At 46.0% G+C, this 25,000-nt stretch overlaps 1 protein-coding gene across 1 annotated transcript in view; it reads left to right on the top strand.

Moving 5' to 3' along the window:
- ssbp4 (single stranded DNA binding protein 4) overlaps nt 1-25,000 on the top strand; it is a 115,378-nt gene that overhangs the window by 24,336 nt on the left and 66,042 nt on the right. The window contains exon 4 of the mRNA XM_083647245.1: nt 11,387-11,471. Coding sequence (XP_083503371.1) covers nt 11,387-11,471 — 85 coding nt within the window. The remainder of the gene's footprint in view (nt 1-11,386; nt 11,472-25,000) is intronic.

Below are 25,000 nucleotides of genomic sequence, written 5' to 3'. Positions count from 1 at the left end.
TCCTCTCCCCCCCTCCCCTCTCGTCTCGTCTCATCTCGTCTCCTCCCTTCTCCTCTTCTCCTTCCTATGCCTCACTTCTTGCACCACCCTTTATTTAGTCTTATTTATTTGCACACAATAGAAACAGATATGCATAAAAAATGCAAACAAGAAAATAATGTGCAGGTAGCGACAGGAAACCCTGGAAGGCGTATTCAGGGTCTTTAGTCTCTGTCTGAGTGCAACGCAGATCTGGGAGAAATCTGCTCACATAGTTTTCAAATATTTGGTGAAGTCACGTAGCGTTTCATATTACAGCAGAGCTCTTGAATAGCCTGGGAAGTAAAATCACTACTTGAAACTATCGATCTCATCTCAAGTTTGTCAGCTTTCCCAACTACCAATTGAAGTATAGTGTAGTTTAGGGCCTAGCCCAGAGGGGTGCCACTATCTTTCCAGTCTCCACCATCATGTACTCTACATCTAAATGCAGGCATGTGTTCCTCCGTCATGTCTGCATAATGTTAACAATATGCACACGCCATCATTTTCCTTCAGCCCCCGTTAAGTCTGCTCTCATTGACAGTCGCTGTATTTATTAGCCACAGTCCAAAGGGAGTGTGCCTGCTTTACATGGCACAGGGATGTGGTTTCTCCCTGCTTGCTGAATGCACTGCTGCTGCCAGGAGAATAGCTGCTCAATGCATTGCTGCTACCAAGAGAATAGCTGGCACTTGAGTCAAGGTAATAAAGACAACTGGAAGGTAGTGTTTCCCCGCCTCCCCTCTTTGATTGCACTATTTTGTCCCATTAGAAGAGCCTATAGTCTGATAAGAGGAGCAGGAGAATCCGTGTATGTTGTGTTCTTTCGTTTTTCCGTTTCAAAACCAAATCGGAAAAACCAAATAACAGTTTCGTTTTTTTCTTTTTCCGTTTTAAAACAAAAACGGAAAAACGGAAAATCAAAAAACGAAAAAACAGGAGGTTTTTCTGTTTTAAAACTAAACGGGAAAAGGGGAAAATCAAGATTTGTTTTGTTGTTTTGTTTCTGTGATATTTGGATATTTTTGGAAACCCCCGTGAATGCTGGGAAAACGAGGAGAGGAGAGGAGGCGCATGCGCGACATTTCCGCGGAAGTTTCAGTCTCAGAAAACAGGAAGAGAGGAGTTGTATGGTCTGAAGTTTGCTTGTTACGTTTTGACAACTTATTGCAGTTATGGCCGCACTTGAACCTTATCATAACTTCATCCACAAACTGTTTGACAGTGGAGAAACATACTCCGAGATCAGTGCCGCTCTGCAGCGTTTTGGTGCTCCGCGCTGCTCAGGTTAGTAACGTTATTTCGTTATTTTTTATGTTGTTTGTCGTTTTTATGTTGTCCTCTCCATGTGGCCATGCTTTCAAACTTATATCAGCTAAAACAGATGTTTAGGTAACGTTACATTAACGTTAGCTTGCAAGCTAACGTTAGCTTTCAGCTGTTATATTTGAGGCAAACCTGCCGCTCATGTTGTGGTGTTGTACAGTATAACGTAGCGACTAGCTAGGTTGTCTGTCTGACCGTCTGCCTGTCTCTTTGTCTGTCAATCTGTCTCACTGTCTGTCTACCTGACTGTCAGTCAGCAGATACAGACAGTGAGACAGACAGTCAGTAGCCTACATCAGTCAGTGACTAACTTACTTTCTGACTGTCTGCACGACTGTCTGTCTCACTGTCTACCTGTCTGTCTGTCTGTCTGCCTGTCTACCTGACTGACTGTCAGTCAGCGTCTCTCTGACTGACTGTGTGTTTCGCCTGTCTACCTCACTGACTGATGTCTGTCTGCCACTGACTGTCTGCTTGACTGTCACACTGGATGTTATGTAATTTAGTGTATAGCTTTCCATTGTTGCTTTGAATTTGACATTAGGCCAGCCATGACAATAGAGGCCTCTTTTAGGTCTGTGACCTCTGACCCCTTTTGTTTTTGCCCATAGTCTTCTGCACGGTGCAGCCACAGTCTTCATCACCAGTGTCAGGCCCAGTCTCCTGAAAGGTTCCACCTGTGTCATTGGGGCCATCCTCCAGGGTTGCTCCACCCTTCGGCCCAGCCTCCTGGACACCCTCTACACCTGCCTGTTCGTCGCTGCCCAGGCCACATCACCTGCTCACTTCCTCCATGGGGCGACTACTTAATTTGAACTATACATCAACTGACACTTAACTAGACCAGCTTGTGATTTGTGTATCTGTTTCAAATAAATGTACCATTTGAAGGGGCAGCTGTTCAAAAACCCAAGCTAAACGTCCTGGACTCAATCTCAGAGAATCCTTCACATCACTTCTCACCATTGCCAGTTACACACGTCATTAGTACCCACAATCAGGATTGAATTACCCCACCTCAATCTATGCCCCACCTTCATCCTTTGCAGTGTTCCTTTAAAGGTTCTGTTAATCTATTTTTTCTCATGTGTTCTATTGATCACACTCAATAGAACACACTCTAGGCCGTGTCAGGTCACTCCACCCTGTCCACCCTTTTGGTCATCGGTCAATTGATTATTATACAAAAGGTAGTTCTGGCAGGAGCAATTTGAATAGATGATGCAGAGTTCGGATAAGACAAGACAGTTTGGTCTTTTTTTATTTATTTTTATTAAAAAGGTTTACATTTCCTAATATGTATTATTGCCGCATGTATATGCTTGTTCAAAATATGCATTGCCACATGTATTAGATGTTTGTTCAAAGTAAATTACAAATACTATTTGAATATGTGTCAATTGTTTAAACAGACAAAATGGATACTAAATTTGATTTTGAACACAGCTGATTATTGATTTGCTGAATTAAAAATATATAGGTGAAGCAATTGTATTTATACAGCACCAAATCATACACTTAAGATCCTTTACAATTAAAGCAGGTGAAGACCAAACTCTCCAGGCAATTAAGGTATGGATGGATATCAGCTACAGATAAAATTGTGCTAAATGATAGCTACTGTAATATGGTCTACAAAGGTCCAATGCCCACCCTTTCCCCTCAAGTATTTAGAATTGACTACAAATGCAGTCAGTACATTTTAGTAGACATGATATGCCAAACAGCTTTAATGGTCAAAAGTTGACACTGCATGATGTAAAATACTTGAATAAAGATTCTGGAGTCAGAGGTTGGTCTCAGATGAATATATTATAGCTTGCAAGCGGAGGAATACAGAGTATAGCTTAAGGCTGGTACAATATCACTCATTCTCTAGATCAGTGATACTCAACCCGAGGCTCTAGAGCCACATGCGGCTACTTAAAATAAATAAATACAAATCTAATAAAATAATGGGAGGAAAGGGACTTGGATTGTGGCTCTTTCAAAGCTTTGTTTTTGTCAGTGTCTCCTGAGTAGGGCAAGGCTGAGTACCACTGCTCTAGATTATACACAGAGGCCCCAGCAAATCTGTCATATCTCTCTCTACAATGCAGACAGTTATGGAGTTCTGGACAAAATTACATAATAACAATGTTCTCAGATTTGTGTGTGAGTCCCCCCCAATCAAATGGGTCAGTGGCCCTAATTTGGGGACTAAATTATGGTATGGTTTTATTTGGTGATTAAAAAGGGCACGTCTTGCCAACACACTAACATTGAAGAGAAATTTAAAATAAAAGAATCGCTGAGGATGAAAACACAATAAAGCCCAAAGGCTTATTCCATTGTGGTCCTCATAGGGGTCCTTGAAAGGAAAAGGGTCAGAACCACTGGTCTATCACATAGCCACCTTTATGTAAGAGTGTGAATTGACCTGCTGGTCATTTTTTTAAGCTACAGTACTTGGCACTAGCTACTTGTCTATGGTCCGTGTTCGACATAGCCCTGCCTGTAAGAGTAGAACGACTTTTTGGTAAAAGAAAAAAAAATACAATTTTATATGTAGACTGTTAAACCAAGAAGTTGATATGCTGATAGTCCTCTCAGCTTTTATTTGGAGATATTTGCTGGTTGGTAGTCTAAGTCTAAACTTTAGACTAATAATATTGCATGTATGTAGAGGCATGGATGTTAGCTGGTACAAAGATGTATGAAATATATCAGCTTAGACCCTGGTTGCAAGTATAACCATTTATAAAAGGCAGGATGAAGGTAGCCTAGGTAAACCCAGCCCCCACGTGACCTGCTCTCTCAGTTCCCAGTCCTAGTCATAGTGACTGAGAACAGGTCTGAGAGCAGGTCACGTGGGGGATGGGTTTACCCAGGCTAGGATGAAGGTGGTAGCCTGGGTAAACCCAGCCTTCAACGTGACGTCACAGGCTATGCCTGTAGTGTACATTTCTTCGGTGCTGATAGTATGATAGATGATAGAGGTCATGTGGAGGCTGGGTTTACCCAGGCTATGAAGGTGGGGTAATCAAATCCTGATCGTGGGCACTAATGAGGTGAGTGAGAGGTGATGGTGTGAAAGATTCTGGGAGATTGAGTCCAGGATGTTGAGGTATAGTTCAAATTAAGTAGTCGCCCCATGCAGGAAGTGAGCAGGTGATGTGGCCTGGGCAGCGACGAACAGGCACAACAGGTGTAGAGGGTGTCCAGGAGGTTGGGCTGAAGGGTGGAGCAACCCTGGACGATGGCCCGGACACCAATGACACAGGCGGAACCTTTCAGGAGACTGGGCCTGACACTGGTGATGAAGACTGTGGCTGCACCGTGCAGAAGACTATGGGCAAAAACAAAAGGGGTCAGAGGTCACAGACCTAAAAGAGGCCTCTATTGTCATGGCTGGCCTAATGTCAAATTCAAAGCAACAATGGAAAGCTATACACTAAATTACATAACATCCAGTGTGACAGTCAGGCAGACAGTCAGTGGCAGACAGACATCAGTCAGTGAGGTAGACCGGCGAAACACACAGTCAGTCAGAGAGACGCTGACTGACAGTCAGGTAGACAGGCAGACAGACAGACAGTCAGGTAGACAGTGAGACAGACAGACAGTCAGTCAGTCAGGTAGACAGACAGACAGACAGTCAGGTAGACAGTGAGACAGACAGTCGTGCAGACAGTCAGAAAGTCAGTTAGTCACTGACTGATGTAAGCTACTGACTGTCTGTCTCACTGTCTGTCTATCTGCTGACTGACAGTCAGGTAGACAGACAGTGAGACAGATTGACAGACAAAGAGACATGCAGACGGTCAGACAGACAAGCTAGCTAGTCGCTACGTTATACTGTACAACACCACAACATGAGCGGCAGGTTTGCCTCAAATATAACAGCTGAAAGCTAACGTTAGCTTGCAGGCTAACGTTAATGTAACGTTACCTAAACATCTGTTTTAGCTGATATAAGTTTGAAAGCATGGCCACATGGAGAGGAAAACATAAAAACGACAAACAACATAAAAAATAACGAAATAACGTTACTAACCAGAAAGCTGCAGAGCGGCACTGATCTCGGAGTATGTTTGTCCACTTTCAAACAGTTCGTGGATCAAGTTATGATAAGGTTCAAGTGCGGTCATAACTGCAATAAGTTGTCAAAACATAACAAGCAAACTTCAGACCATACAACTCCTCTCTTCCTGTTTTCTGAGACTCAAACTTCCGCGGAAATGTCACGCATCCTCCTCTCCTCTCCCAACCCGTTCTCACTCTGTTGCCTCTCCTCGTTTTCCCAGCATTCACGGGGGTTTCCAAAAATATCCAAATATCACAGAAACAAAACAAAACAAATAAAACTTGATTTTCCCCTTTTCCCGTTTAGTTTTAAAACAGAAAAACCTCCTGTTTTTTCGTTTTGGGATTTTCCGTTTTTCCGTTTTGGTTTTAAAACGGAAAAAGAAAAAAACGAAACCGTTATTTGGTTTTTCCGATTTGGTTTTGAAACGGAAAAATGAAAGAACACAACATACACGGATTCAGGAGACAGCATAGTCAACATGGCTCTCTCTAGCCACTTCTAAACTTGAACTGTGGATTATAACCGTAGAATCAGGTCCGACTATCCCGCGCAGTCATCCTGCTAGACATGACTCAATAAACCATTTCATCAGTTTCTAAACATGAGGGAGAAGAACACTGCAGAAACGAATTTTAAAAGCTCAGAACGAAAATGTGTTTCTGGTGAACGAATTTACACTTTAAAGAGCATGCGCTCTTTAAGTTCAGTCACCCCCGTCCGTGGAGAGAGTTTGTTGCTTCTCTCAAGCCCATGGCACACCAATCGAACATTCTCCAACAAACACGAACACACGTAGATGTTCGTTTGGTGTGCCATAGCTGTCTGTCCTTGTCTGTTCGTGTTCGGCGATGTTCGGTGATGTTCGCCCGGATTCAACATTTTCAATCCGTGCTTGTTCGGTGTTCGCTGTTGTCTGGTCAGTTTGGTCAGAGCCTCCTCTAAACTAACATTACATGCGACGCAGCAAACACACGTTTCTCTGCCATGTGCCATCACACTGGGCATCAACACTAGCGGGAGACTTGTCCCATGCACTCCCGCAAATAAGTAATGTTGTGCGCAGCAAGGTTCACAAACATAACACAGAGAGGGAGAGAGAGAACATCCATGATCGCTAACAGCGAGCTATGCTAATAACTAGCTAGCCGTTCAGAAACGCATGTAAACAGCCGTGTGATTAGTGAGAACGTCAGTAAAATAAGGAGAGAGCTGCAGGTGCTTATGCAGAACTAGTGCACGATTAAGTGCACAGTGGGTAATGACCCGCTGTGATGAAGAATATAGCGAGATTAACAAGGTTGATAGCAAAACACTGTTGCAGCTGCCAGCAGCAGCACCTCCAGGCTTCAACTAGCGTTAGCCTGTCACATGACGCCTTCATGGTCCCTCGATAAAGTCTGCAGAAAGATGCACGTTACCTCATCACTCTCTCAAGAAGCGTCACGTGAGTGTGGCGTTTAAGGCCATCTGTCGCTACAAAATAAATAAACTGGGTTTATCATTGTATTACTCGACAGACATGTAACTAACTTTGCCAGTCTGAGCCATCTTCTATGTGCTGTAACACAGTGCAGTTTCTATTTTTCTGGTGTTTCTTTTTTACATGTTTGGGACAGGCAAATGTCTCAAAATGTTTTATTTTTTTGTAAAGATAATTTTATTTCAAATTGTTTTATTTATTTAGTTTTAATATATTTTAAATTGTAACATATTTCATGTATTTTAGTCTGTGATACGTGAAACCGTGGTATTTTTGTCCAAGGTTATCATACCGTCAAAAACTCATGCCGGCAACTCATGCGACCTGATAAACTAGAGCCGCTGTGCCAGCGATGCGGAGGAGATCACGGGAGTGCGTTCAAAACGGAGAATTGGTTCTAAACATGCAGCCCATTTGACTAAGGTGTGGTTAAGAGCAGGAGTTCACTGCATGTTTAGAAACAGCTTCTCTCTCTCTCTCTCTCTCTCTCTCTCTCTCTCTCTCTCTCTCTCTCTCTCTCTCTCTCTCTCTCTCTCTCTCTCTCTCTCTCTCTGTGTATTTCTTTTTGCTCTTGTTCATTTTCTCATTGTCTTCTTATCTCTGTCTCTCCATCTCTATCTCTGTCTCTATCTGTCCTGACTGACTGACATACTGACTGTCTGGCCAAAGGTCCCCATATAGGATTATCAGTGCGGACCCTTCCTGTCTTTCTGCCTGTCTTTGTTTACGCTCCCTATTATGAGGGAAAAGCACATTGTAACCACTGGCTTTGTCAGACCACAGTTAATTGCAAATAATTATCGTGATGGCATTTCATTTTAGTAATTGTCTTCTTCTGGACGGCTGGATGCTAATCCCTTCCTCTGTTCTGGATACAACGTGTGTGTGTGTGTGTGTGTGTGTGTGTGTGTGTGTGTGTGTGTGTGTGTGTGTGTGTGTGTGTGTGTGTGTGTGTGTGTGTGTGTGTGTGTGTGTGTGTGTGCGCTCATATTGCCTGCTCATATTGTTTAGCCTGGTTTCTCATTTGAATGGATAAAACGGAATTTGCATGACCCCGAGCTGCAGTTTAAATCAGATTTTCAAAGTATGTTCAGTCAAAGTTTTCAGCTGAAATCCCCTATATAGAGTTGTGGGGCTCAAATACCACCAGTTACATCCCATAATACCATAAAGAGCTTCCCTCGATTAAATGATTCGATAATTGGATAGAAAATGTGCTATTATAAGGGTGGGAAGATGGCAAGATTTCTTGCAGATTTCTGGTACTAGTGAAGTGCAAATGTTGCTTTCCCAGAACATTTCTAAAGACGAGTGTTTCTGAAAAGGAAGTGACAACAACTGTGACGATGATATTTGACTCTAAATGTGGGTGGGATTGTCAAATCAGAGCAAAAAATAGTCAAGTCCAGATTTTGACTGGATTTATCTGCAGGTTATCATAAGGTAGTTGACAACGGAAAATATAGTATGTATTGGTTTACTCCCACAGTGCGACCAGATCCTGAAAATTTGGTGTTCAAAAAATCTGCATTACTAGTCCTTACCCAGGGATGCACGCACCACAACACCACAACAACACACAACACAACACAACACCACAACACAACACCACACAACACAACATCACACAATACAACACCACACAACACAACACCACACAACACAACACAACATCACAACACCACAGAGACTGGCTCAAAATAATGTTGTCAGTCCCTGCCTAAGCCTATGCCAATGCTCAATTCCCATGTGCAGTTTCAGATTGATTGGCCACCTGTTGGGGAGATAAATGTGTGAAGACAGACAGACAGACAGACAGACAGACAGACAGACAGACAGACTGTAGACAGACAGACAGACAGACAGACAGACAGACAGACTGTAGACAGACAGACAGACAGACAGACAGACAGACAGACAGACAGACAGACAGACAGACAGACAGACAGACAGTTGTCCTCATTCTATAGTAGGATAGCAGGCTATTAGCCCAAGTAGCTAACTTTGAAGGCACTACAGTAACTTTGCGATGCAATCTTAAACCTATTCACACCCAATTTGAGTTCTCTCCATTCTAACTCCCCGGGTACGTGTTAATGACAATGTATTCTAAGTTCTAACTCAACCACAAATCATATCGATAACGAATCTCTTGGTTGTCACGATTCTACCACTGGTCCCTCTGTAGATGAAGGCGAGGGACAGATATGTCCCCGTGTGGCACAGACACACAGAGGACAGAGATGTCCCCGTGTGGCACAGACACACAGAGGGACAGAGATGTCCCCGTGTGGTACAGACACACAGAGGGACAGAGCTGTCCCCGTGTGGCACAGACACACAGAGGGACAGATATGTCCCCGTGTGGCACAGACACACAGATGGACAGATATGTTCCCGTGTGGCACAGACACACAGAGGGACAGAGATGTCCCCGTGTGGCACAGACACACAGAGATGTCCCCGTGTGGCACAGACACACAGAGGGACAGAGATGTCCCCGTGTGGCACAGACACACAGAGGGACAGAGATGTCCCCGTGTGGCACAGACACACAGAGGGCAGCTGTTCAAACGGTAATACATGTGAGACTTCACAGGCCTCGAGACGTGAGAGCCACCTCGCCTCTCCCCACCCCGTGCGTCTACCTGGTTATGTGTCTTCAGTAACAAACTGTAACCTGCGTCCTATTTCATTTCCCTGAGAGCTGATTGGATTTGTGATGGTCGCGCTCTCTCCCCACGGCTCGGCTCTGACGGAGCAGCAATCTCTTTACCACCAACCCATAGATATGATAATGTACACTGGCTTTATTGTCAAGCGACTGAGCGGCAGCACAACCACCCCTACACACACACGCACACACGCGCGCACACACACGCACGCACGCACGCACACGCACACGCACACGCACACGCACACACACACACACACCATGTGTTCACTACCTTCTTCTACTACACAATCCATTTCTCTGTTCCTTGTACTTGCTGCCTTGTCTGGATGGGACCCCATTGCACACTGAAAGCCTGGGGGCACTGAGTCTGTCCTTTAATCTTTAAATACTCTAATAACCATTTTCTATTTCACTTCATATGCTTTGACGGGTTGGTATCGCGTGCCCCTAGGGGAGAAATTTACTGTTTATTGTTTTTATTTGAAGGATACCCATAGTTACACGCTTGTTTTCTCCATGTCTTCAGATAAGATACACGGCAAAAATCAAAAGCGACGAGAAAAGAAACAGCAGAATCAGTGATGTACAATAAGTTTCAGGTCATGTCATGAAGAAGGATGAGAGATATGAGCCTGATTCACGAGATGATAGCCTGAATTATGATCTCAACCATCACAGCACGAGGGTTATATAGCTCAACGTCTTTTAGGTTGAAAAATGACCATCATGTGACAGGGTGCTGCTGGTGAGAGACACACACGCACTGTTACTGTACGGGCGATCAGCTCATATTTTCTGCTCCGTTTTGCAGTCTGTCATATCAAGTGTCAGGGCCGCTCACAGACGGCTTTCCTCACATCAGCACAAAGAATGCATGTAACAGTTTATTTGCACTTTTGAATGACAGAAAGAAGGAGAGAAAAAATAAAAGAAGTACAAATTTTCTCTCTCGAGTCCCAATTCAGCAGTTCTTTTTTTATACGCTATCCATTAAATCAATATCTTCAGAGAGAGAGAGGGAGAGAGAGAGAGAGGGAGAGAGAGAGAGAGAGAGAGAGAGAGAGAGAGAGAGAGAGAGAGAGAGAGAGAGAGAGAGAGAGAGAGAGAGAGAGAGAGAGAGAGAGAGAGAGAGAGAGAGAGAGAGAGAGAGAGAGAGAGAGAGAGGGAGGGGGGGGGGGGGGGAGAGAACTCCTTAATGTGGACCAGCTAAGCAGGTACTTAATTTCAGCGTAGTAATTAAGGGCCCATTTGGAGTGGGACCTGGTGGCCCCAGCTGCCCTCGAGGAATGGGATTGGTCTAATTAACTAACATGACGACAGCTGATTGGGCAGTAAGTAATGTAATCACAGCTGATTGGTCAATAACCTCCAGGTCGACGTGGCAGTCAGAGAGGAAGACGGAAAGACACCATTTGGTGACCCGGGCTAGATAAGAGCAGCCTCCTCGGGGCGGTTGTTACGGGACGTGTTAGGAGATCGGCTGAGCGTCCATCAGTTCACTTTAACCGCATGCACTCAGACTGGTGTACATGAACTTGTACCCATTAGGGGATTGCAACCATACACCACGACACGAGCACTCGATCCAGAAACGTAGTGTTTTGTTGTACCACGCAGTACGCGCCTAACTGTTGTTGCTCTCTTTGTCCTGCAGTGTATTCTGGGATCTGTACTGCGCTAACTGTTGTTGCTCTCTTTGTCCTGCAGTGTATTCTGGGATCTGTACTGCGCTAACTGTTGTTGCTCTCTTTGTCCTGCAGTGTATTCTGGGATCTGTACTGCGCTAACTGTTGTTGCTCTCTTTGTCCTGCAGTGTATTCTGGGATCTGTACTGCGCTGCCCCGGACCGAAGGGAGACATGCGAACATTCCAGCGAAGCCAAGGCGTTCCATGACTACGTGAGTGAACTTAACCAACCTATCAGCTGTCTATGAAGGTGTTTGGGGGCGGGCACACTCGTCCACTCATGTGGACACATTCGCCCACACAGGCTTGTTGCACACACACACACACACACAAACTCACACACACACGCGTGCACGCGCACAGTGTGTGTGTATCAAACAGTAGGGACTATTCTTTCTGCGATACTGGTGGTTCTTGTTTTGACATGTCTGTGTCTCTTACTCTCTGCTTGTCTGGTCTGCCCACTGTAGCCTCTGTGCCGGATGGGATAGACTCTGAGCCAGACTTTTGAAATAGCACGCTTTTAAAAATGCAACAACTTTGAACACTAGCTCTATATTTTATGGGAAAGGCCTTAAATCTTTTTTGAATTTTTAAAATCAAATAGAGAATCCTCATGCTAATCTCACACATTTCACATGACCCAGCTTGATTGGATATGATCTGTGTATCAAATATATCAGCAGCGTAACACAGCCTCTCAGCTGCTGGGCGCACTCCTCAACCCTGACTAACCCCTGAGCTCTCACCTAAACTGTCTGCCGGAGGTGAAAGGTCAAAGCACTGCCTGGCTTCTTATTGGTCCACTCATGGCTCCAATAAGGTCAGAGCACATAAAGCAGCTGGTCGATCACACGAGCACATTAACGCACTCGCAAGCACGTGTGTGCACACACACATGCACACAACACACACACACACACACACACACACACACACACACACACACGCACACACGCACACACGCACACACGCTATACACACATACATAGAGGGCCACAGCTTCAGGGGCTGGGCACGTTGTCGAAAGGTCAGGGTCAGGCCCCTCTGACCCTCTCATCTCTTGAAGAGTTAGAGCACACACACACACACACACACACACACACACACACACACACACTGACACACACACACACACACACACACAGACAGACAGACACACACACACACACACACACACACACACACACACACACACGTGCTGGTTGATGTGTGTGTGTGTGTGTGTGTGTGTGTGTGTGTGTGTGTGTAGTGGACTGAGTACAAATGAAAGGCTCTTTGTAGGTCCAGCTCTCTTACACGGCACATGACCACTTTGTTGTGACCACTGATGGTGACCTGTGCTCGGACACACCGGGCCGCCATGTGGATGATCCAGATTTAAGAGATCCTCGCTGACCTCACCCTCTCTCTCTCTCTCTCTCTCTCTCTCTCTCTCTCTCTCTTGGTCACCTGTGGTATTAACTTGGATTGCTGCTATACATGAACCTGAATGTCTTCCCTTCCGGGCATGTCCATGCTACAGTACGTTCAATATCCGAATGACGTTTGGCCGAGATGTATTTGAATAAGGATTATATGGGTGTTAGGATGTGGACTGGACACACTGCATTAGCTGCTAGATTATCGTTCCACCTGGGCAGCAGTGAAACCCGAAATGGATTAGAGCTTCTCTTCTTACCAGAGGCATTTCATTCAGGCTGTCTTCGCCTGGAGCAGAAGTCCATTCAGGTGAACTCTCTTACCAGGTTTGACACTAAAAAGTGTGAGCCGTTGTCAGCCGAACACATTACATTTGTCGTGCATGTATTACGTGTGTGTGTGTGTGTGTGTGTGTGTGTGTGTGTGTGTGTGTGTGTGTGTGTGTGTGCGTGCGTGCGTGCGTGCGTGCGTCTGTGTGTGTGTGTGTGTCTCTGCGTGAGTGTGCATGTGGTAGACCACCATAAGATTAATTACATGGTTAATTAAACCTAGTAGTTAATTAAATCTGACAACTGTGCCTAATTAATCTAAATGCCATATAATTTCCTACACCTTTCTCCAGAGGTAGGCCAGCTGGATACCTGCGTGTCTCAGCTCTGAACGGCTTTGGTGTGACAGACTCGCTCGCTGCATGGCTGAACTTCCACCCGACACTTCTGCTGCCGTAGGAGTCACGTTTTCAAAGTGCTCCAGCTCTTGTGTGTGTTTCACATCAGATGGTTGGAATTTACATAGATTAGCGCTGCGCCTACATCGCTACTGCTGCTGTGACCAGAGGACTTGAACGAAATGTAGCTGGGAAAATGTCTTGAAATAGGAGTTAAAACAAGGCCCGCTGAGCTCCCTTTTAGACACACACACACACACACACACACACACACACACACACACACGCACAACACACACACATGCACACGCACACACACACACACACACACACACACACACACACACACACATAGAGAGAATCTTTGTTCTGGCTGAAGTTGAGGAGGTCAGAGTGAATAAGCGTTCAGACTCAAGAGCAGTGAAGCAGTGTTGCATACGTTTATCATTGCATTTATTATGAATGATTAGTTGTTGGCTGTTGAGTGATGCTATTCAATATCGAGGCTACATAAATAGTGCCAATGTCTGTGCTTGATTGCCTTTATTGTTCTTTGCTGGTTATAAAATGCTGTGATGAGATGTGTGTGTGTGAGTGTGCCTGCATGTGAATATGTGTGCACTGCACGTACACACTTACCTGTATGTGGCTGCACATGCGAGTACGACCACGTGTGTGTGTGTGTGTGTGTGTGCGTGTGCGTGTGCGTGTGCGTGTGTGTGTGTGTGTGTGCGCGTGTGCGTATGTGTGAGTGTGAGGGTCGAGGTGTGAGTCCCCCGGGCGTTGAGGGGTCTGTCTGTCTCTGATTAGCTCTGGCTCCTTGGTCCCCGCAGACTGTCGGCCTGATCAAGTCTCTATCGCGGCCCCTGGCTGATAACGCTCCCTCGTTCCCCCGAGTCCCCCCGGATCACAGAGTGAAAAACAACAGGGCTCCCAGGAGTCACACACACTCCGCTCTGTGTGTCGCGCCGCACTGGAATAGTGAAAGAGGAAGGTGTAAAGTAAACCTGTTCTTGGATTGTTTGTTATTATTTATGTCGCTGGTCTTCTCTGGTGCCCACCATGTCGGCTTGCTGTGTATACCGGTGAGGAACGATCAGTGCTGTTGCTGTACTATAAAATTGATATTGAGAGAGTCAGTTTGGCCGTTTATCGCCTGGAACTAATTGTGTTGCCAGGCAACGTTGAGCAAGACCACAGTCTCAGTGGTTTGGTTTGGCTGGGTTTGGCCTGGTTTGAAGGCACCTCTTACTCAGCGCTCTCCTCCTGGTGAGCTGTGACATGGAACATCAGGCTAGAGCACAGCCTGCTTTGACTTGACTCAGTCTGGCTCACTTTGGCTCGGTTTGGCCTGGTTTGATTTGTCTCAGTATGGCTCACTTATTGGCTCGGTTTGGCTGGTTTGATTTGACTCAGTCTGGCTCACTTTTTGGCTCGGCTTGGCCTGGTTTGATTTGACTCAGTCTGGCACACTTATTGGCTCGGTGTGGCCTGGTTTGATTTGACTCAGTCTGGCTCACTTATTGGCTCGGTTTGGCCTGGTTTGATTCTGGCTCACTTATTGGCTCGGTTTGGCCTGGTTTGATTTGACTAAGTCTGGCTCACTTATTGGCTCGGTTTCGGCCCTGGCTTGAAGGCGCTTCTTACTCAATCCTGTCCTCCTGGCCTGGCCCCCCTGTGGTGAGGTATGATGCGTAGACTTTGTGGACTCTCCAGTTTGGGAAAGATAATGGAATATAATGTGCTAATCCTCAGATCTGGGGACCGGTTGACAGCTAATCCAGGGGCTTGTGCTGGGATTGAAGGCCTGGCTTGGCTCCCAGAGCTGGAGGCATCTGACTAGCTGGCTCGCTGGTTGGCTTCACCCCTGGATGGTGAATCTACTATCATAGCCACTCGCGTGCTAACACATAAACATTTACACATGCAAACACGTCTACGTGTGTGTATCACACACCCACTCATGTATGCAAATGTATACCCACACTCACAGTGAGTGACATGATAGTTCATTCAGTATCATAAAGACCTGCAACTGTAATGTAAGTGCTCTCTCTTGTCGTCTTAATTGTTTGAGTTGTCTTCCTGTGCTTCCTCGACACATTGCCTTTTAATCATGTTTATTTCCTAAAAGAGATCTGCACATCTTTAGAGGCCTCTGTTCCCGCTTCAATTTGGATGTTCCTCAAAAGAACACTTTGTTGAGCAAATGCGTTTGATTCCAAAACATGGCACGTCTTTAGTAACTCGATATGAACGATGAAAGGAGGGGAGCTTTGTGATGAAGAAAGTCAGACATATTGACGAGCGAGCTCGCACGCTCACGCACACGTGCACACGCGCTCTCACATTAAAGCACACAGAGGAATAAGTCTGTCTGTTTCGCTGTCTCTCTCACACACACACAACACACACACGTACACACACACACATACACACATACACACAACACACATACGTACACACACACACAAGCACAGACAAACAGGCTTTCAGGAAGCGATACTGTTGGCCTTGTTGCTCCAGACGTTTTGCTTTGCCCCATCCAGAGGTCACGACCCCGCCCATCTGCGAGTCTGAGTTCAGTGGCTGCCGAGTGTCACAGATTTAGTGCCACAAGTGCGTCATTGGCATCGCGGCGCTCCAGGTTTAAATACATTGATTTTGTTAATTGGAGCAGTTCCCAGTAGCAGTGGGAAGCCGGCAGATACATGGAACAGCCTGTTGGCTGTTGCCTGGGGATCCTCTGAGAGGGTTAAACATTTGTGAGGCTGGACCACAGTAACAGGTGGCACAAGGGGAGGAGCTGCACTCTGTAAACAACCGTTGATGGCCAAGCCTTTGTCTGGACTCTGTGTGTGTGTGTGTGTGTGTGTGTGTGTGTGTGTGTGTGTGTGTGCACACGTGTGTATGCTGTCTCTCTTCCATCTCCCCATCTCTATACATCGCCATACCTAGGTGCTCACTTGCCTAATTCTAACAGTCTCCCTCCCTCTCTCTCTCTCCCTGTCTCTCTCTCTCTCTCTCCCTGTCTCTCCCTGTCTCTCTCTCTCCCTGTCTCTCTCTCTCTCTGTCTGTCTGTCCTTTCTTCAACGACAGAGAATTTACTCGTACTGCACTGTTTTTCCTGCTTCAGTTCCTCTCAGGTCTTTTTCACCGCCAACCTCCCCTCCCCTTTTTCTCCCCCCTCCTCTCTGCTCCACGCTCTTTCTTATTCCTCCCCCTCTCCTCGCTCCTCCCTCCCCCTCTCCTCCCTCCCCCTCGCCTCCCTCCCTCCCTCCCCCTCTCTCAGAGGAGATTGATTGGGTAATCTGGCCGGGTGCCAGCAGTGCCCGCTTTCTTGCTCGGGGGAAGGAGAGAAGCGGGGGCGACATGACGACATGCAGGAATAATAATAACATCCATAATACAGGCAGAGTAGGTACGCAAAGAGAGCGCGTGGCGGAATGGAGTCGGCAGCGTTGGCACGGCCGTATCGTCTTTGCGCAGATTCCCCTGCTGGCCATTTTAGGTTTTACGTACGCACAGAAATGGCATGCCACAACATTGTGTCTCTGTCTTTCTGTCTCTGTCTCTGTCTCGCCTCACTCCCCCTCCTCACTTTCCTAGTCTTCCTCTAATATCAAACAGTACGTGGAGTGTCGGCTGTGCGGGCAGACAGGCGTCGGATGAGAGGACCGAGGAGGCTGTCTTTGTGTGCCGTTGTTTACTGTTGTTAGCGTCTAAATGAAAAAGGCCAGTGGACTTGTGTGTCTGTGTGTATATACCTTTTCCCTACTGTCTCTGAAGGAGACAACAAAGACGCAAAGAGCTGCCCTCCAGCTGTGTGCGCGTTAGGCTTGCAGGTCTGCGAGTGACAGAAACTGGAGATCAAATAATGTTTATGATGCCCTTCTGCGCAGGTTCATTCTGGGCGAGCTTAAGCTGCGCTGTGGTTTAGCATTTTGATCTCGACTCTCTGGATGTGCGAGCACGGGCGCCGACGTGTGCGTTTGACAGAGCAGGAGAGAGAGAGAGACAGAGAGACATGGAGATAGACAGAGAGGGAGAGAGACAGAGAGACATGGAGATAGACAGAGAGGGAGAGAGACAGAGAGACATGGAGAGAGACAGAAGAGGGAGAGAGATGGAAACGACAGAAAAAGAGACAGACATAGTGTCGATGTAGAAGCACTCGCCTACCACCGCAGAGACCCGGGTTCAATTCCCGGTAGCGGTACTTCCGGTTCGGATTGACGTTCCTACAGACACAATTGGTCGTGTCTGCAAGTGGGAAGCCAGTGGGGTATGAATCCTGGTCGCTGCAATAGTGCCTCCTCTGGTCGGTCGGGACGCCTGTTCAGGGTGGGGAGGGGAACTGGGGGGAATAGCGTGATCCTCTCACGTGGCATGCCCTGCCGGTGAAACTGCTCGCTATCAGTTGAAAAGTGGCTGGCGACTGCAGATGTATCAGGGAAGCATGTGCTAGTCTGCTAGTCTCCCCAGATCGGCAGTGGAGCTATGACCGGGACAGCAGGGGGAATTGGCCAAGTACAATTGGGGAAAAAATGGGAGAAAATCCAAAAAAACTGTATAAAAAAAGACAGACGAGAGAGAGGGGAGGAGAGAAAGACAGAAAGAGTCAGAGAGAGAGAGGGAAGGTGGGAGGGAGGGAGATGGGTAGATTGGTGTGTAAGGAAATAAAAACGTAGTCCCCAATGTTTTCGCATCGGGGACTCTGTTTGAAAGTCTACGTTTCATAGTTGATCTGAGTTTTGGTACTAGCTATGCAACGCATCCTGCTAGCTAGACGAAACGCTGTGAGTCTGCCTGAGCAAAGTCATCGTAGAATCAAGAGCCTGCAGCCTTTCCTCTGCTTCCTCGCATGCAGATTTGCAGCTAGCGCCGTTTAATTTCCCTAACCCAGTTACCCATGAATGCCCTCTTAGTTGCAACATCATCATCCATACAGTTTAAACGAATGCTTTAAACGGATGGACACTACGTTCCGGGACATTGTGAAACTCCCCGGGGCATTTTGTTTATCTCTGCTAGTGGAGCCGGTGTGGGCGTTGCCAATTCTCTTTCAATTTAGCCCATTTCAGGGAATAAATTATGGTTCAATAATTAAGAAAAGAAACACCCATCATCACTTGTTTGCCTCAACTGTAGCCAGTTGACCGTGGGGAATATGGAGTGAACAATTTGTCATGGGGTTTTGAAGTTTGAGGGTGACCTCCCGTGCTGGAGGTGTTTGTGTCTGTGGTCTTTCTGTTGCAACGCTTACTTCTCCTGCCTGTGCTTTACTACTCTCTCTCTCTCTCTCTCTGTCTCTGTGTGTGTGTGTGTGTGTGTGTGTGTGTGTGTGTCTCTCTCTCACTCACACTCTTTGAAGTTCCTCAGCACTGGCGACTCCCAAACCACATCTACACATCCATTGTGTAAAAAGACCCTTTCCTGCACAAAAACGGCATAAATTACGGCAATTATGATGCTTCTGCTGTGTCTGCTTTTGCTTAGCCCGAACTTTCCTTTGGCAACCTGCGCGCGCTTTGTGTTTTTATAACTTTGTGTCACGAGTCTGTGAGGGGAGCAGGGAGGGGGCAGAGCAACTTGATATAAGGTTATTACAACTGAAGCTAACTCAATGGAGAGTATTTTGTGAACATTTGAACCGTTCTGCTCATCAAAGTGAAGCGTCACTGCCGGTGTTGAGTCAGCTGCGGAGATCCCCGGGTCTCTCCTCCCGGGTCTCTCCTCCTGGAGCAGCAGTCCATTACTGCCATCCCTCATTAGGTGTCCGACACTGACGATGGTTATGAGGAGTGTCAGGCAGGTCCCAGGGAGTGAAACCTATCTTAAAACATACAGTCGTTTTTGGTGAAGTCGGCGAGCTGAGAAGCCATTTCCTCCCTCACGCCTTAAGTCCCCAAATTAAATCAGTCCACATCGGAGCTCACTGTGGTGGACTTAATGCGAGACAAGTTTGATTTGAAGTCAAGCTTGATGGCTTGCGGTTGTAACTTGTAACGCCCGGTAGCAACTGTCCACTGAGGAAAGCAGCGTGAGTAGAGGACATAAAGAAGTGGGAAGTCTTGTGGAAGTATTTGAGGACTCTTAAAGGAACACTCCGCCGATTTTCAACCAGCTTTGTATCATTACAAAATCAGTAGCATTCAGAAATGATCAACAGTTTTGCAGTCATTCATTTAGTTTGACAGTTTTGAGAGTTGATTTGAGTTAAATTGTGGACCAGTGATGTCATTTTGTGCATGAATGACACCACTGGTCCACACCTTTTGTAATAATACAAAGCTGGTTGAAAATCGGCAGTGTTCCTTTAATAATAGTGAACAGGTAACTTGTGCTTGATTATGATTATAGTATGCAGTATTTCATAGTGAACAGGTAACTTGTGCTTGATTATGATTATAGTCTGCAGTATTTCATAGTGAACAGGTAACTTGTGCTTGATTATGACTATAGTCTGCAGTATTTCATAGTAAACAGGTAACTTGTGCTTGATTATGACTATAGTCTGCAGTATTTCATAGTGAGCAGGTAACTTGTGCTTGATTATGACTATAGTCTGCAGTATTTCATAGTGAACAGGTAACTTGTGCTTGATTATGACTATAGTCTGCAGTATTTCATAGTGAACAGGTAACTTATGCTTGATTATGATTATAGTCTGCAGTATTTCATAGTGAACAGGTAACTTGTGCTTGATTATGACTATAGTCTGCAGTATTTCATAGTGAACAGGTAACTTGTGCTTGATTATGATTATAGTCTGCAGTATTTCATAGTGAACAGGTAACTTGTGCTTGATTATGATTATAGTCTGCAGTATTTCATAGTGAACAGGTAACTTGTGCTTGATTATGACTATAGTCTGCAGTATTTCATAGTGAACAGGTAACTTATACTTGATTATGATTATAGTCTGCAGTATTTCATAGTGAACAGGTAACTTGTGCTTGATTATGATTATAGTCTGCAGTATTTCATAGTGAACAGGTAACTTGTGCTTGATTATGACTATAGTCTGCAGTATTTCATAGTGAACAGGTAACTTGTGCTTGATTATGACTATAGTCTGCAGTATTTCATAGTGAACAGGTAACTTATACTTGATTATGATTATAGTCTGCAGTATTTCATAGTGAACAGGTAACTTATGCTTGATTATGACTATAGTCTGCAGTATTTCATAGTGAACAGGTAACTTGTGCTTGATTATGACTATAGTCTGCAGTATTTCATAGTGAACAGGTAACTTATACTTGATTATGATTATAGTCTGCAGTATTTCATAGTGAACAGGTAACTTGTGCTTGATTATGACTATAGTCTGCAGTATTTCATAGTGAACAGGTAACTTGTGCTTGATTATGATTATAGTCTGCAGTATTTCATAGTGAACAGGTAACTTGTGCTTGATTATGATTATAGTCTGCAGTATTTCATAGTGAACAGGTAACTTGTGCTTGATTATGACTATAGTCTGCAGTATTTCATAGTGAACAGGTAACTTATACTTGATTATGATTATAGTCTGCAGTATTTCATAGTGAACAGGTAACTTGTGCTTGATTATGACTATAGTCTGCAGTATTTCATAGTGAACAGGTAACTTGTGCTTGATTATGACTATAGTCTGCAGTATTTCATAGTGAACAGGTAACTTATGCTTGATTATGACTATAGTCTGCAGTATTTCATAGTGAACAGGTAACTTGTGCTTGATTATGACTATAGTCTGCAGTATTTCATAGTGAACAGGTAACTTGTGCTTGATTATGACTATAGTCTGCAGTATTTCATAGGGAACAGGTAACTTGTGCTTGATTATGACTATAGTCTGCAGTATTTCATAGTGAACAGGTAACTTGTGCTTGATTATGACTATAGTCTGCAGTATTTCATAGTGAACAGGTAACTTGTGCTTCCTCATCTCTTAGTAGAACTGCTCTTTTTGCCAAACATCCTTGTTTTTGCTGAGTCTTACCTTTTCCCTGTTTTTGCGCAACACTCTCTGCAATGATTTTTTACATTCGATCCCACCCTTATCTTTTTCTCCTTCTCCCAATCTCCCTCCACCCTCACAATCTCTCCCTCCCTCCACCCTCACAATCTCTCCCTCCCTCCACCCTCACAATCTCTCCCTCCCTCCACCCTCACAATCTCTCTCTCCCTCCACCCTCACAATCTCTCTCTCCCTCCCTCCACCCTCACAACCCGCCCTCTCTCCCTCCCTCCACCCTCACAACCCGCCCTCTCTCTCTCCCTCTCCCTCTCTTTCTCCTTCTTTGCCTCTGTCTCTCTCTGTGACCATGGGCAGGCGTAGTTGGCAGACGGTGCAGCCTGGCAGAGTGTGTCCCTGGCACAGCCTGTGTGTGTGTGTGTGTGTGTGTGTGTGTGTGTGTGTGTGTGTGTGTGTGGGGGTGTGTGTGTGTGTGCATGCGTGCGTGTGTGCACGTGCGCGTGTGTCTGCCGTTTGCTGTCTGCTCTACAGCTCTGCCAGGCCTGCCAGTCCACCAGTCTCAAGTACCAGCTGGGCACCCAAACCCACAACCAAAATAAACTAGCCCCACTATCAATGAGCCCATGGGTAGAAGCGTGTGCGTGTGTGTGTGTGTGTGTGTGTGTGTGTGTGTGTGCATGAGTTGTGTTGATGGGACACCCTGCTTATTAAGTCTCATTGAAACAAGTGGTGACACAAACAGTCCTTCCTCAGATGAATGGCTGAGATGTTCGGCTGTCTCAACTTTGCATTACACTGAGGCCCTCCCTGCTCGGATTAAAGACTAAAACAATTACAAAGCCTTATTTGCAATTTAAATTCTCCTAAATGCAGACTTAATCCCCATCTTCCAAAGGCAGCAGGACTGAAAGCGAGAGATCCAATTCAAGCCTCTGTTGGGGTTTCTGTCACTAAAATAACACTTATAAGTTATAGGGGGATAATGAATGAGCTTTGGGCTAGCTGGGTTATATTTGGAGAACACAATTTGTTTCTCTTAAAAGCGTGTCTTTGTAATGATGAGAAGAATGCCGAGAATCAGCAAGGGAATCTGTGATTTTCACACGATTTACACACACACACACACACACACACACACACACACACACACACACACACACACACACACACACACACACACAGTCACACACACACACACACACACACACACACACACACACACACACATACAGAGAAAGAGCGAGAGAGTGATACTCATATCCTCACAAACATTTACATGTTATTTATGTTATTTGCATGTGTGTGTGAGCATCCCTGTTCATTTATGTATTCACAAATGCCCTTTGTGTGTGTGTGTGTGTGTGTGTGTGTGTGTGTGTGTGTGTGTGTGTGTGTGTGTGTGTGTGTGTGTGTGTGTGTGTGTGTGCGTGGGTGCGTGCGTGTGTGCGTGTGTCAGAGTATGTGTCCTGATAGTGGGGCCCCAGTGAGTGTGTGTGCGTCACTTTACTGCAGCCCAGGGTATATTTACAGACAGTGACTTTAATGCAGTGTAATGATTATTTTTATTCCAGGTACTTGGCCGGCCCCTTGGCTGTGACTGGAATGACTCCCCATTGGCTCACTGATTACCTCTGTGGCTGCTGCCACACCTGGCTCCTTCTCCACCAGCACACCTTCATCTGCTGCACTCTCTTTCGCTCTCCACTACCTTGACCAGCCCACCTCCCCTTTTATTACGACACTTTCATCTGTTCCTCTCTCTCTCTCTCTCTCTCTCTGTCTTCAGCCCTTTTGTTTATTATTATTATTTCTGATTTCTCCCCATTTTATCCCCAATTGTACTTGGCTAATTTCCCCCCCTGCTGCCCCAGTCGCTGCTCCACCCCCTCTGCCGATCTGGGGAGAGCCGAGACTAGCACCATGCTTCCTCCGACACATGCGCAGTTGCCAGCCGAGTTCCCTTCCGTCCCGACCAGGCCCCCCGACCGACCAGAGGAGGCGCTAGTGCAGGGACCACGACACATACCCCCAATCCGGCTTCCCACCCGCAGGCACAGCCAATCTTTGCCTTTATGGCATACCAAGCCGGAGTTAACACAGGGGTGCGAACCTGCAACCCTCGTGTTGGTAGGCAGGGAATCTACCGCTACACTACCCGGACGCCCTCTCTTCAGGCCTTTTTACACAGAGATCCTGTAATATCGCCGTAAAGAAGGCCTGCAAATAAGCTAGCCTTGACTTTTTACCAAACAGTGTGTGCTTTTAAGTGTCATTTATGGTCGGATGTGAAAGCCCTCGTCGTGCTCGTTGTGAGGCTTCGCCCGGGCGAGGCTCTCGTACAGTTCCAGAAACAAGTGACGGAGCGTCAGGTCGATGCTGAGGGGAACAGCGCAAGTTTACTGTATATATAGATGGGGAGATAACAGGAGAGAGTGAACGCTATGACCAATAATCCACTACATTCTCTCCTTGGGCTAACTTCTAATCATTGAAATCATAGTGAAATCACACAATTACTCATTTTGCTGGGGACTCCCGTGGGACGCCCTCGTCAAGCTGACAAAGAGTATGACTAGCTGCTGCAGACTGTCCCAACTCTACCATTAGCATATGATGATTCTCTGACCAATCAGCAGTCTCCAGTGTTTCTCTCTGACCAATCGGCCGTCTGCGGTGTTTCTCTCTGACCAATCAGTAGTCTCCACACAGTGTTTCTCTCTGACCAATCAGTAGTCTGCAGTGTTTCTCTCTGACCAATCAGTAGTCTGCAGTGTTTCTCTCCCCCCCTCTCCACTGCTACACCTTTACACCGCCCTTCTCCCAATAGAGAGGCAAGCTCTGACTGAACTGATGAAACAGCACTTCAGCACTTTGAATGTTCCATCTCTGCTGGCACTGTGTGACTGACACATCTGACTGAGTGTCCGTGTTGGCCTGTGCCAGAGACAGTTAGAGACACCCTACTCCAGGCTCCGCCAATTGTAAGAAATGGTACTCTTTCAGTCTTCTAAATGGGCGTCAATGTCAATCGTATGAAACTTCATTGGCTGACCAGTCACAGATACAGGAAGTGACTGGAAGTTGGGGTGTCTCTATATTAAAGATCTCCGCCTGTGTTCATTGGCCCACACGTCTCGAGAGCGTGCGCTAGTCAGCTGAAGCTTAGGGGCACTTTACACGAGGACGGTTTCCTATGGAAACGGGGAATTATTTTATCGTTAGTGCCTCCCTTTTAGACAGCGACGGCGAATTCACGCTTAGGAAACGACACATTTTAAAACCACCCTCCAGAGTGAAATTGTTTGATACGCTTCCCGCTGAGCGCTCCATGTAATCACTTTGGAACGGCACATTTCAGAAACTCTGACGTGCCTGCACAGGCGACACACGCCATAGCCGTCCACGAGTTGGCAACCAAATAAAACGTCAGTATGAATTAAGTTTGGCAACATTCAGAATTAAGCTACACTGCGGCCAACTTCAGTTACATGTTCATAACGTTACTGCTGCGAGGAGCCGATGGCTGTACCCGGTCGGCATTTAACGTTATAGTTACAAAGCACGTCGACAGTGTTTTCTCACTGCCAGTAGAGTCAGCGCTCCCGGTCCTCGCTGCTCGTTAAAGATTTCCAATAGGCGTTATTCTGATAAACTGGTCACATACTGTATACTGTATGTTACATTCT

This window comes from Poromitra crassiceps, assembly GCF_964638095.1.
Source record: "Poromitra crassiceps genome assembly, chromosome: 12".
NCBI classification, from domain to species: Eukaryota; Metazoa; Chordata; class Actinopteri; order Beryciformes; family Melamphaidae; genus Poromitra; species Poromitra crassiceps.
The sequence above is the reverse complement of the archived record's forward strand: the minus strand, read 5'-3'. Positions and strand labels throughout refer to the sequence as shown.